Consider the following 12840-nt stretch of genomic DNA (forward strand, 5'->3'; position numbering starts at 1 on the left):
AAGCGATCCGTTATTTATAAGCACAATATGCCGGGCCCCATAAAATGTTATTTATTGTAACATTAGCATAATAAGTTTATCTTTGTAGTTGAAAGGAAAATAATAATTATCAAGTTCTTGTGACCTTAACTGACCTAGTTTTGTACTGAGTGGGATAAAGGAAACCCGATGCCTCAGAACGAGCTATTACTGTTTATGTAGTTTGTAAGAAGTTTGTTTGAACATTAATAAATTATGCAAATATAACTACCTTGTGGTATAAACTTGCACATTAAAAACATAGTACTATGTCCCTTTTTCTAAAAGTTTTTTTTTTTTAATTTTAAATCGTTGCTTCTTTTTGAAAGTTATTAAATATATATTTTTTTTATATAATAAGACCCATGCTGTTTCTATGTGCAATTATTTTTAAAACATTTCATGTAAATTCTTATTGAATCGGTTTTTGAAGTAATTTGAAGCTCTTCTTTTAGTATAAATATTATCTATATTGTAATACGACCCCATTAGGTAATCAGTCTCAACCAAAATACACTCTTATGTATCCACAATAATTAAAGTAGAATGTACTGTACATATCTCGAAGATGCACATAAGGACACTTCTCTCCTCTATCCGATTATAATTAATCCGTATATAATTTGTAATGCTATATATATTTTCCTTAACAGATCTAAATAACAACATGAACATGAAGTGTACGGTTGCTATAAGTAATTAAATTAATAAAGATTGAGTTAAAAATAGCGCAAACATTTTTAAATTTCTTTTTCTTATTGTATACCAAAAAATTCGAACAAATGTAATTACTGAAGGAATGTAGTTACATTAGCCCATAAACATTGTAATTTCAAAAGGTTAAGCTCTACTTTACATAGATAATGCGTCGCTAAACGTGGGATATAAGTCATGTCTCTGTAATTATATTGTCTCTTAAGCCTCTTACATCGAAACAGATTTATGCAATTTTTATTGTATTAAGATAAAAAAATAGGAGCTGAGATGGCGCAGCAGATAGAGCACGTGAATTTTGAGCGAAGTTCGCGGGTTGAAATCCGGGCAAGCTCCAATGACTTACGTAGGAGTATATGCATTTAATTTGAGTACATAATTCCCCTCATTTTAAACTTTTTTTTATATTTCAACTGATTAAATCTAGTTTATAAATAAATATTAACATACCATAAGACCCGCTCGGTCCGCGACTGATTCCTTGTCCACCCCAGTGATGTAGATACCAAGGTTGTACTCCAGTCCACCCCGGATCATCAGACCCAATGACTGTCCCGGCTCGATACATAAATCCACCTATATAAAAAACGGTCTAATATATCATTTTATTTTTACGAGTTAATTCGCATTTAGGAAATAATGATTTTAATTCCATGTACCCAAAACTTGAACTGGGCAATATAATTTATAAAATATTTCTTTGGGCCAAAAAAAATGTTGTAAATCTAGTTAATCTTGTATAATTTTTAATTATAATATGTGCTGGATATGTTACATTAAATGCAGATATCATATGAAATATATTAATGTTTTAGCTATTTATTTTAAAAAATAATAAAAAAGTATATATATTTTCGTAATAGAATTATCTCTGCTCAGACTAATTCTGTTAGTCAAAATCACGTTAAAAATTGTTTGATAATGTAAACTTAAATTGCGTAAAAACATGTATCTGGTAACTAAGGTAAAATGTTTCATATTTCGAAATATTCAGAACGTTTAGAATCATGTTCACTAACCTTGCAAATGTGTACGAACCGCTATAAATAAACCGCAACCCGAATGTCCATTCCTTATTTATATGGAATTTCATATATGAACCCATCCTATGTATCGATCAAAGCGTACCAGTACGTTGTATCATTATAATAAACAGCGTAGTACCGCAAATGGACCGCAATTAGCTGAACCTTGCATTCCATATGCACATAAAGAATCATCAACTCAAGTGTATAGAATATATAAATGTGTGTGTTACGTATGTATTAATTTGTACCTTCAATTTATTAAGAAATTTATAGCATTGTTTTTTTTTATATAGCAATATTTACGAGACAAAATGGAATCATAAAATGTTTTCTTTTATATGTAGCCTGATACGAACTGAAGCATAAGTATATTGCGTAATGGCGCGGGCATGACTGAGTAATCCTTTCAGCCTCAATTGCTTGAACCCGTTCTGTATTACACGACACAAAATATTCGCGCAGGCTTTTTGTTAGTCACGTATTACTAAATAAAGTTTACTTACACAGCTTAATTATTATAAAACATATAATAAAAACAATTAAATTGTACAATATTCGCTGTTGTAATACGAATTCGATCCTCTAAGATATATTTAAACAATTTGTTCTTTAAATCTTTGTTTATTTGATAAGATAATTCATCCCGCAACTGAACCCAGAATATTAATAATTGTTGCAAATTATGCACAGACCAACAATATTAAAAAATATATATTTTATATTATGTACACAGCTCTGCTAGTTATTTAAAAATACATTTAAGGGTAGACATCGTCTGCATTGTATTAATAAAAGATGTTTAGACGTATCAGATTTTCCAATCATAATCACAATTTAATTATTTATAATATAACTTTGGATGATATATAACTCGTTCTTTTTAATATGACAAAACACCTTTATACTGTGCTTTTATGCCTGTATACTTGCCACTGACGGATGGCGATGACAAAACGAAAACAGCATCTTAGACCGTCGATATTAGTATTAATAATTGTACTATATTTCTTTTAATATTTAAATTATAAATAACATTCGTACATTTTTAATGTATCTAAACAAACTGTAGACTTATTCTGGCATGTGAATAATCTTATATTGTGAATGAAGCCTAAGGCCCCTAATCAGCCCTGGGGAGTTGTGACCCAGATGCCAGCTAATGGGGCATTAAAGACACTTCCATGACCCCTTCAAATACTTCTATTCAGTTGCTCACGTCTAAACGTCTTGGAAAGCTAAAATATGTTTTATTTGCATATTTGCTCACAAGCAAAAATGTAATGATCGTGTTTAACCACGAATCAATAACTGCTTCAGTAATCATGCATTTTATACTTGCTTTTAAAGCACCTAATATAATATATGTACATACGTTTGCAATATTCCTGTACGTAATAAATATGTGGAGAGCGGGTAACCAAAATAATTAAAAAGCTCAATCATCTTAAAATTAAAATATAAAAATAATCATTTACTTATATACGGATAAGTAAAAAATAAATGCAATATTTGATTTTATTTTTGTACTTATAGGTGTTTCTATTTAATTTATTATTTGCTTATTTGATACTCAATATCAATTAAATTGAACGTTATAAAAGAATTTAATTAACACGTTTAATCTTTAGCGCCTAAAACCGATTTAAGTATTCAATTTAGCATCACAAGAAAATACATGATATCAAATTAAAGATAATTATTGTATCTTTGATTTAATGATTACATTGTATTGACTCACCCTTCTTATAGAGCGATCTTTGCTCGCGGACCGCAATGGTCGCTGCGCTGGCGGTGAAGCTGGTCTTCCGTAGCGATCCATCCATGAACACGATGCCCTTCCCACTAATGCACCAGCTGTCCGAACAACCATTGTCAATTGCCGGCATGATTTTAACATCTGCAAAACAGGGGTTGAGCTACAGAAATATGCAAATTAAACAAGGTTAATTTTTTTTAAATAGATCAACCAATATTTGGCCGTCATTGCTATAAATTCTTAAAAAAATTAAGACGAGATTGTCTTATAAGTTCTACCTTATTCCAATATGGATTTAATAAAATAATGGGTATGGGCAAAGTCACAAGCCATCAGGTGGGTCCATTTCTAAAACTGACATCCAAAAATAAAAAAATAAGGTTGATGTACATATGTATATACTATATACGAAATATAATGGCGCTTGCGGTTCGATGCATGAAGGCTGAATGTCAATGAATGTCAAATGTATATAATTACAAAGTGCAGTAGAAAAAACCTTTTCGAACCTTGATAGGTTTAAGCGAGAGTGCCTGACTTATTTACTATCATTAGGAATCGTATAGATTTTAGTTATAAAATACTGCAGAATTCTAATTAATATTCGCTAGTTTTGGTTATGAACTCATTCACAGTGAACTGTATAACTTATATCGTAATCACGTGATCCAATTTCGAATAAGATTCAATAACATTTTAACATTTTTTCAATATATTGTTATAATATATATTTATGCGTATGTATCAAACTATATTTTTTAATCTGATCAATAAATAGTAACATGTTCGTTGTTATAATGAAATGTTCGATGTTCAAACGAATAATTGCTTAAAAAAATTGAAATAAGTCGAAGACTTGACTGTTCCAATTTACTTAAATATTGAAAGAATGTTAGAAAAAGTGTAAATTGAAGTTTCTTTAAGCGAAGGGAAATAAAATTTCAAGGAAATTGCATTCAAATAAATTAACTTATTGTCAAAAGTTTTTAACCAATAGCAATAGTCTGTATTATATAACATGTATTATATATTATTACTGGTGGTAGAGCTTTGTGCAAGCTCGTCTGGGTAGGTACCACCCACTCATCAGATATTCTACCGAAAAACAGCAGTACTTGGTATTGTTGTATGAGCCAGTGTAATTACAGGCACAAGGGATATAACATCTTAGTTCCCAAGGTTGGTGGCGCATTGGTGATGTAAGCGATGGTTAACATTTCTTACAATGCCAATGTCTATGGGCGTTGGTGACCACTTACCAGCAGGTAGCCCATATGCTCGTCCACCTTCCTATTCTATAAAAAAATTACAATACAATATTACAGCATGCTGAATTAATTTTTTATATAAAACGAGCTACCCTTACCGGTTTCGCATGAATTGAACAAGAGTCTACATGAAACGTTTATATAGTAATGCATACATACAACTCATACAACATTTAACTGCTTAACGATATCAGTCGGCATGACTTTTTCCGACATCTACAATAACCGTCATATTTCAGCTAATTTTCAGAAAACCTTGATGAATTATACACCTACACCTTCCTTAAGAAACTTCCTCAACGTATGAAAATTTGTTCACTAGTTTTTAAGTTTATCGCGTTCAGACAGACAGACAAAGGTGGACTTTATTTTATAGTATATAGTTTGTCTTATATGCGGTCGTATATCGTTTTACTGATCGAGTTGATACTTACGCTACTTATTGGCGAAAGCATGGAGGTTTTTGATATAGTTTAGTATATCGTAGTAATGCCCAGATTACATAAAACACCCTAAGAAAGGACATTTCATTCAGCATGTCCATTTTCAAACAAACATAAAGTAAGTAAATATAGCAATAGACGTTTTTGAAACTAGATAAATATTACTGTTTAAAATTAAATTGCACAAAAATACTAATTTGATGTACTTAGTCTAATCGATTCATTTAATCAAATGTGAAAATGTAGATTAATCTAATTAGATTTTAGTACATTTAGTCAAGATAAATAAAAATATTTTTTGTACGTTTCTCAGATTAGTCTTAAGCCAGAAGATCATTGCATACCCTCTACCCTCATCAAATTCTAACGTTTATTTTAGAAACAAAACAGGTAGATGCAATAAAATGAAAATGCATCATATGTTAATAATACTATCTCGCGGCTCCTAAACAACTACATCAGTACAAGGTTTCAACTAAATCGAGTAAATATTATAATAATATATATGTACATGATAAACCTCGATAAATTGATATTTACATGTATACCCATGTATGTGCAAACCCGTGTAAATGGCTAATCAATAAAACGAAGTACACTGTGTACATTTGTTGCACTAATTGTTTTCATATTATTTATTAATAAAGTTAATAAATTATATTTTATGTGTGAAATTACAAAGGTAAATTTGTAATGGTTCTTTCAAAGGTAAATTTGTAATCTTTCAAAATCATAATTAAGGTGTAAAACAGCTATTATGCTATATATCTTGTCGACATTTAGTAACTGAACTATATATTATCACGAAGCCAACACCATCTCTAAGATTAATTACACAAAGCTCCCGTGAATTTATTAGATAAGCATTTATAAATCACTGCTAATCTATAAGTAATAGCAGTAACGTAGGAAATATCAAACGCTAATATGTATTGCAATCATGTTAATATTATAATTACGACGTACTCATATATTGTCGCTCGTCTTGACGTCGAAAAAATATGACAAAAGCAAGTAAGATATATCTAGACCGCACGACATTAATTCTTTTATAATATTTGTTTCTCTACCAATAATTTTGGTCGAATTTATTACTTACAAAACAATATACTACTGTTAAGAGGAAGGCCTCTTATATATATAAGAAGAAACAAAGATTAATATATAAGCTTATATATATAAGAAATTATATACAATATATAATAATACTGTGTTGTAATATTGCGATTTTGATCCTAGTTAATGATTAAGCGTTATACGTAAATATAAAAAAATTGAGCTATATAAACGTACCATAAGCCGTTTATATCTAATAAAGTTATTAACGATCTTCGACTCCTGTAAACTTATTCTATGCTACCAAACGACAAAAATTACGCGATAGGTTGACCGCGATTACGTAAATTGTTTACTTAAACGGTATTTTACATAATCATATTACATCCACTATGGCCTGTTGTTTTTATTATGGACGTTTCTTAGCTTCGCCAATAGTAAAAACATACTATTTCGTTTTTTTTTTTCAAAAATATGTAGAATATTTTATTTATTATACCCGACTCTAGCGGTCTTGCTTATAAATGTTGTTTAGCGGGTGTTACGATGTAGCAGTTTCTGACACGTGGGTCAGCTTCAATTAAATTAATTTAGTTTTGAACTGAAGCTCGAAAACAGCTTATGACTCATAGACGACTAATGAGCGTTTATTATTAGGTTTAATTAGTAAATCTCACATTGCACATTACATAAGAAACTGGCGCTAAGCTGTTGTTTTTAAATCACCAAGAATATAACAGTATAAACTATATTTATTGTACGCAACAGATTAAGCCGAAAAAGGTCGCTCTCTTGATTAAAGAAACGCAGACAATGCGCCATTTTTTAACTCATTCAACAAGTCATTTATAATTATATTTTCACATTGCGAGTAAATTAAATAAAGGCCACCTTTATCCATCCAGGTCACATACATGAATTTCATATAAGCCACCTTTATCTTTATGCCCATACCACTACAAAGTCAGCGTTTTTTACTCAACCACCCTATCCTATGCAATTACTTCTCTGAGAGGTTTCTAAACGATTCCTTTGTCAAAGGAAAAATATTAAAAAAAATCTGGCGCAATCGTGAGGTAAAATGCGCTCCACTCGCTTGATTAATGACGAGTAGACAATGTATCATTGTTTTAATGATTTCTCTATGAACGCCTACAATGCTATTGTATTTTAAAAAAATGTTTACAACTTTTTCTTTTATGTTGTTCTATATACCTATTGTAGGTTTTTTTTTATATGTATAGGATTTAATAGTGTTATAACAAAACATTAACGGCATTTTTTTCAAAGTTTGCAGTCTAAAATATGTTTATAAAAAAAATAAAAATAATAATAAAATTCCCACCCATCCTTCTAAATAACGAGTTTTTCTGTGAAAGGTATGAAATCTTTAAACACACCCTGCCCCTGTGAGATGTTACATCACAAGAGAAGACGGCACTTTAAAGAACACTTTATCGCACTACGTGTAATATAGTAAGCTTCTTAAGAGATATTGGTCTTAGAGAAGAGCTCTACATAATTTAGTAGGAAGTAGATCTAAAGAGCTTTGATAAAAGACTCTCAAACTTTAAAACGAAGAATAATATTAATAACAAAAAATCAAATTGTTTTTGTTGTTTATCAATAAAATATGTTTTAAAATTCATTTATATATTTAATATTTCATTTCACCAGAAGTAATAAATTGCATGGCCGGATAACGAAGATACAGCCCAATTTATCTAAAAAATCTAATCACTGCTATTACGCATATTAAAGACAATATTAATGACGACAATACTCTTGATCAATTTTAGCCATGGAAACTAGCCAACTGAACGCAAAAACTGACATATTGTAGCGTACAAGTGTGTGCGAAAACACAAGTTAACTCCTGTATTACGATGGGGCGGCAAATTCAACACGACACGAAAGTGTTCAGCCTCAGGACCAACAACTACGTGCTTTCCGACGCCCTGAAGAGTGAAAGTATTAATAATGCCAACTTTTAAACTCCTAGCTGCTCATGACAATTGCTTCCCAGACAACCCTACTTTTTTTTATTATTCCAACCCGAGAGTTGAACAGAACAAGAATTTTGTAAGTATTTATAATGTAAAATAAACAATTACTAAATTAAAAACTTTTGTAATAATAATATTACAAAAGCATATTTTTCTATTTAGTTTACTTCATATTTAGCAAGAAATATTTAAGACAAGTTATTACATATAACGCTAATTAGACAAAGTTCAGTACTTCAAAACTTCTCTACAAGTTAATTAATAATTCGAAGTAAAGACGTTTAATAAATGCGAGGTTTCACCTCAAACTGAACTTTTAATTTCTTAATTTAAATATAACGAGATATATATATATATATATATATATATATGTATAAAAAATATAAATCTCTTTCTGCAAGGTTATATATTATACCTCTTGACAACTCTAATAAGTCAAACTATGTTGTCAAAAACTACGGAAGGAAAGGCGTAACGTTGGACCCTTATAGTATAAACGTATTGTTGCTGACGTATCCTTAATTTGTTATGGTTTAAAACATAACTTTAGTTAATGGATAAATTAAAAATATTTTACATTACACAACAATTGCTTTTTAATTTAAAAATAAATATTCAAAAAAGTCTTTCAATTAAAGAATAAAATTATTTTTCAATGATTATTTATTTTAAACGTGTAAAAGGATTCATACGAAAGGTGATCTTACTTTTTATAAATAAAATATGTAACAATTAGTATCTTATAATTCTTTCTTATCGTTAACGTATAAAGAAAATAATGAAACAGGAGAAGATACCTAATATTTTTAAACTGATCACATTACTTTTATTATTATTAATTTATAATAAAATACAATTATATTATGAAATATATAATACGTATATGCATAAATAAAAAAATTATCAATAGAAGAAATATAAAGAGGGAATATTCCAGTCAACACTATTTGCGAGTGGCATGGTTTTATTGACTTATCTTTGCTTTCAGTTACGAAGTTATTGAAGCGCAAAATGAAACAGTAGGCGGATTGGTTCGAACTTTCACTGGGTTGCCGAGAATAATAAAAGCTATCGTTGATTGCGAACAGTCCTTCGATAATCAAAATAGTAAGGCGAATACAAATTTCCTATTACTTTTATTGCTAATACAATTAACAAAACATTTGCTTTTTTAATGTTAACTTTAGGGTTATACAAACTTCAAGAATAAAGTGAATTTTTTTGAAGTAATATTTTTATACATTTATATAGATAAGTAGATACTTTACGATTCCATTTGCACAATTTTCTATATATATATAACATTTAAACTGAAGGAAATTTCTTGTCACTTGTTTCGTCACCTACAAACTCGTTATATGCTTGAGAATAACCTATTAAAAGCCGCTGAACCTATAAATCAATAAAACAAATTTGTACTTACAAAGCTCAATTGAGTTATAAATTTAAGCTAAATTAAAAATGATATCTCTGACCAATGTCCCATCTTCGTAGGTACCACCCACTCATCACTAATTCTACCGCTAAATAGCAGTGATAGTATTGTTGTGTTCCGGTTTGAAGTGTGAGTGAGCCAGTGAAACTACATGCACAAGGGTATGTCACTTGGTTCATATGAAACATCTTCTGTTTCAAATTTTCAAGGTTGGTGGCGCATTGGCGTCGCCAATTCCTTACATCATAAGTTATACTTAAAATGTCTTACAGCGTCAATTTCTAAAGGCTGCGGTGACTATTTACCAGCCCGCCTAGCATTATGTAATAATAAAAAGAACAGCAAGCCTTAGCAAAAAAAGCACCCTTGTGTTCTGTACAGAACAAAACGCATTGAGTCGTTAACAAAACAGAAATAACAATGATTGATGAAAAAGGCAATAATCTTTTAGTTTCGTCTTTGCACGCAACAGTAAATATCTTCGTCCCATTTAAGGTGCACGCAAGCGAAACCGGAAGCTCATTTGATACGTAATAAAATCGGCAACTAATATACCAAAAATAACGCAAGTATCACATATATATATATATAACTACAATTGTAAAATTATGTAAATTGTATACAGCTAATAAATAAGCCCCAATGTTGTATTTAGATAGCATAAATTTAATTCAAGTCCGTGAGCAGGTAATCTACGGGAATGGAACGTCATTTCCGTGTCCGGGCGTCATATCCGACCCACGAAGCGTTATATCTTTAGCATGTCAATTTCCTTGATTGAATCATAATATATGACAAGAAGGTTCCTATATAATATCATTTGTATGTTTCTTGAGATTTTATCTATATATATACTAATAAATAAAATTGAAGGATTTGTCTGTGATTTCAAAGTAACTGCCTCTTTTTAAATTAATATGGCTATTTGCGAGTTACGAAAACAACCATTTTTTTTATTGTAGACTATCGCTGATGCCTACTAGTTAAGTATTTATATTTCAAATAGACATTATGTACGGTAAAATGGCAGATTTTGAAAGAATTTAGTCAAAACTGAATTCCACACTAGCGAAGCCGCGGGTTTTGCTGGTTATGCTATAAACTTTGATTAATATGGTCCTTCTAATCCCCGATACAAATAGAACGTTGTTATAAGTTTGAGGCATATGTAGGTCTCTGTTTGTTATTGTAACATTTTAGCACTTAGGCGCATGAACACGTTTCACTCCGTTGTTGTTCTAGTGGTAAGTTGGCTTCGCTGATTTTAATCTGGATCGTTCTTAGCTGTGTTTTCTGAAAAACTTTTTTGGGATTTTACTATAAATTATACTTTTTATATATAAGTAATTTCTTTCTCAGCATACTTGTATTTAAAAGACACTAATTGTGTTAGGAATTTGAAGACCATTGTTTACTTTCAATGTTGTTTTCACAATTATGTTACAAATAGTGCATAATCTTAGAGAATCCTAGCGTCACTTCGACTTTATTAGATAAAAAAAATATGTGATAAAATTTTATATTGTATTTTATTGATGTTTTACACAGGGAAAAACCATTTCAAATTGCTTTTGTAATTACTAGAGATAGCATTCAAAAGCGGCTTAGCGCGCGCTTTCACACTAACAATAAGTGGAGTCATTTGGCCTTGTCTCAGAAAAACATGCCAACAGCAACAGGTTTTAAATAATATATAAAAATGGTATCATTATATACTTTAAACGTGAAAATATTTCGATAGTACATCATAAGTTTAAGTAACTAAGGCTATTTATAATAGAATAACGCAGAATAAAATTATGTTTTATTATATGTTATAAATATTCTGTACTATATTGACTGCCTCATTGGTTTAGTGGCTAGATGTAAGGCCATAATAAGACCTAGAGGTCTACGGCCTTACATGGTCTAGGGTTCAAATCCCAGGTCGGGCCAATAAAAAGTTATTGGGGTTTTCTGTCGAAAATTCTCAATAGCAGCCCGGAGTTTGGAAGTTGGTAGTGTGTACACTCCCATGCCTCGGAAAGCACGTAAAGCCGTTGGTCCCGCGCCTGGACTCTTTCCACACACGATTGTGTCGGATTGCCGTCCCATCGGATCATGAGAGTCAGGGAATAGAGAGTGCACCTGTGTTGGCGCACACACTTGTGCACTACAATATGTCATGTCAATATGTGTATTGGCTGCTGTGGCCAAAATCGATCTAGAGGACCTTATATTCTATATAAAGACATTTTAAATGAGGTCGAATCTGTATTCATGTTACATTTTTTTGAAAGTTAAATTATACGTTCAAACCTTTATGTTGTCTAATGGTTATGGTATGACTTGTATTTAATAAATTTACGAGACAAAATTGATGAAAATATCAACTCTTAAAGGTTATAAGAGGCAAGAACTAAAACATTGTAAATTTGTAAAAGAAGGTTTGCCTTTTCAACTGCCTATTTGGAAAGAAAACTTAAAAACTCAAAGCAATTTAAACAATCACCGGTTATCTCAAGAACCTATCTCAAGATAGGACAATAGAAAAATAAGTTTCTTACAAGAATTATATAAGGCATTGAATTTTCTTATTTATCTTTCCGTATTTTTTTGTCTTTTTAAATTATATTGTATTGTGTAAGATAGTTCTGTGGCTTATGAAAATCTAAGCGCTGACACGTTATTAAGTATACAAGACAATAGTAGCTTTTTTAATATTTCAAAATGTTTCAAACGAAGGAATACTCTATGCTAAATTAAAGAATTGTCTTTACGTTAATATTTATGGAAATTTTATAAAGTCAAATTTTATAGTTATCGTGTCAAAATTCAATTAGAAAACCGTAGCAGGTTAGTTTATTATAGGTATATTATCAGTATGAAATATTCAGAACGTCACAAATAGGTACGAAACAAAAATAGCTAGGTTAAGGTCAAACGTCAAACAAAATGGAGAATTTGTATTGGGTATTCAAATACAGGAATTTAATATCAAATTGCACGCGAAACGATTTTGCTCCAGCTGATGGATCTTAATTGGACCTGAGGGTTGCTTTATACATTTTAATGTCTTTGTTGAATTTAAATTAATATCCACTTCGCAAAGAGAAAAATATTAGGATAAATTCTTG

General features: G+C 30.5%; 1 protein-coding gene across 2 annotated transcripts in view; it reads right to left on the minus strand.

Moving 5' to 3' along the window:
- LOC126781280 (membrane-associated guanylate kinase, WW and PDZ domain-containing protein 3) overlaps positions 1–12840 on the minus strand; it is an 83834-nt gene that overhangs the window by 44195 nt on the left and 26799 nt on the right. For both annotated transcript variants that reach the window (XM_050506175.1, XM_050506174.1), the window contains exons 7-8: positions 3499–3657; positions 1183–1308 (exon numbers count right to left, since the gene is read on the minus strand). In XM_050506175.1, coding sequence (XP_050362132.1) covers positions 1183–1308; positions 3499–3657 — 285 coding nt within the window. The remainder of the gene's footprint in view (positions 1–1182; positions 1309–3498; positions 3658–12840) is intronic.

The sequence above is a fragment of the Nymphalis io genome, chromosome 3 (genome assembly GCF_905147045.1).
Source record: "Nymphalis io chromosome 3, ilAglIoxx1.1, whole genome shotgun sequence".
Taxonomy (NCBI): Eukaryota; Metazoa; Arthropoda; class Insecta; order Lepidoptera; family Nymphalidae; genus Nymphalis; species Nymphalis io.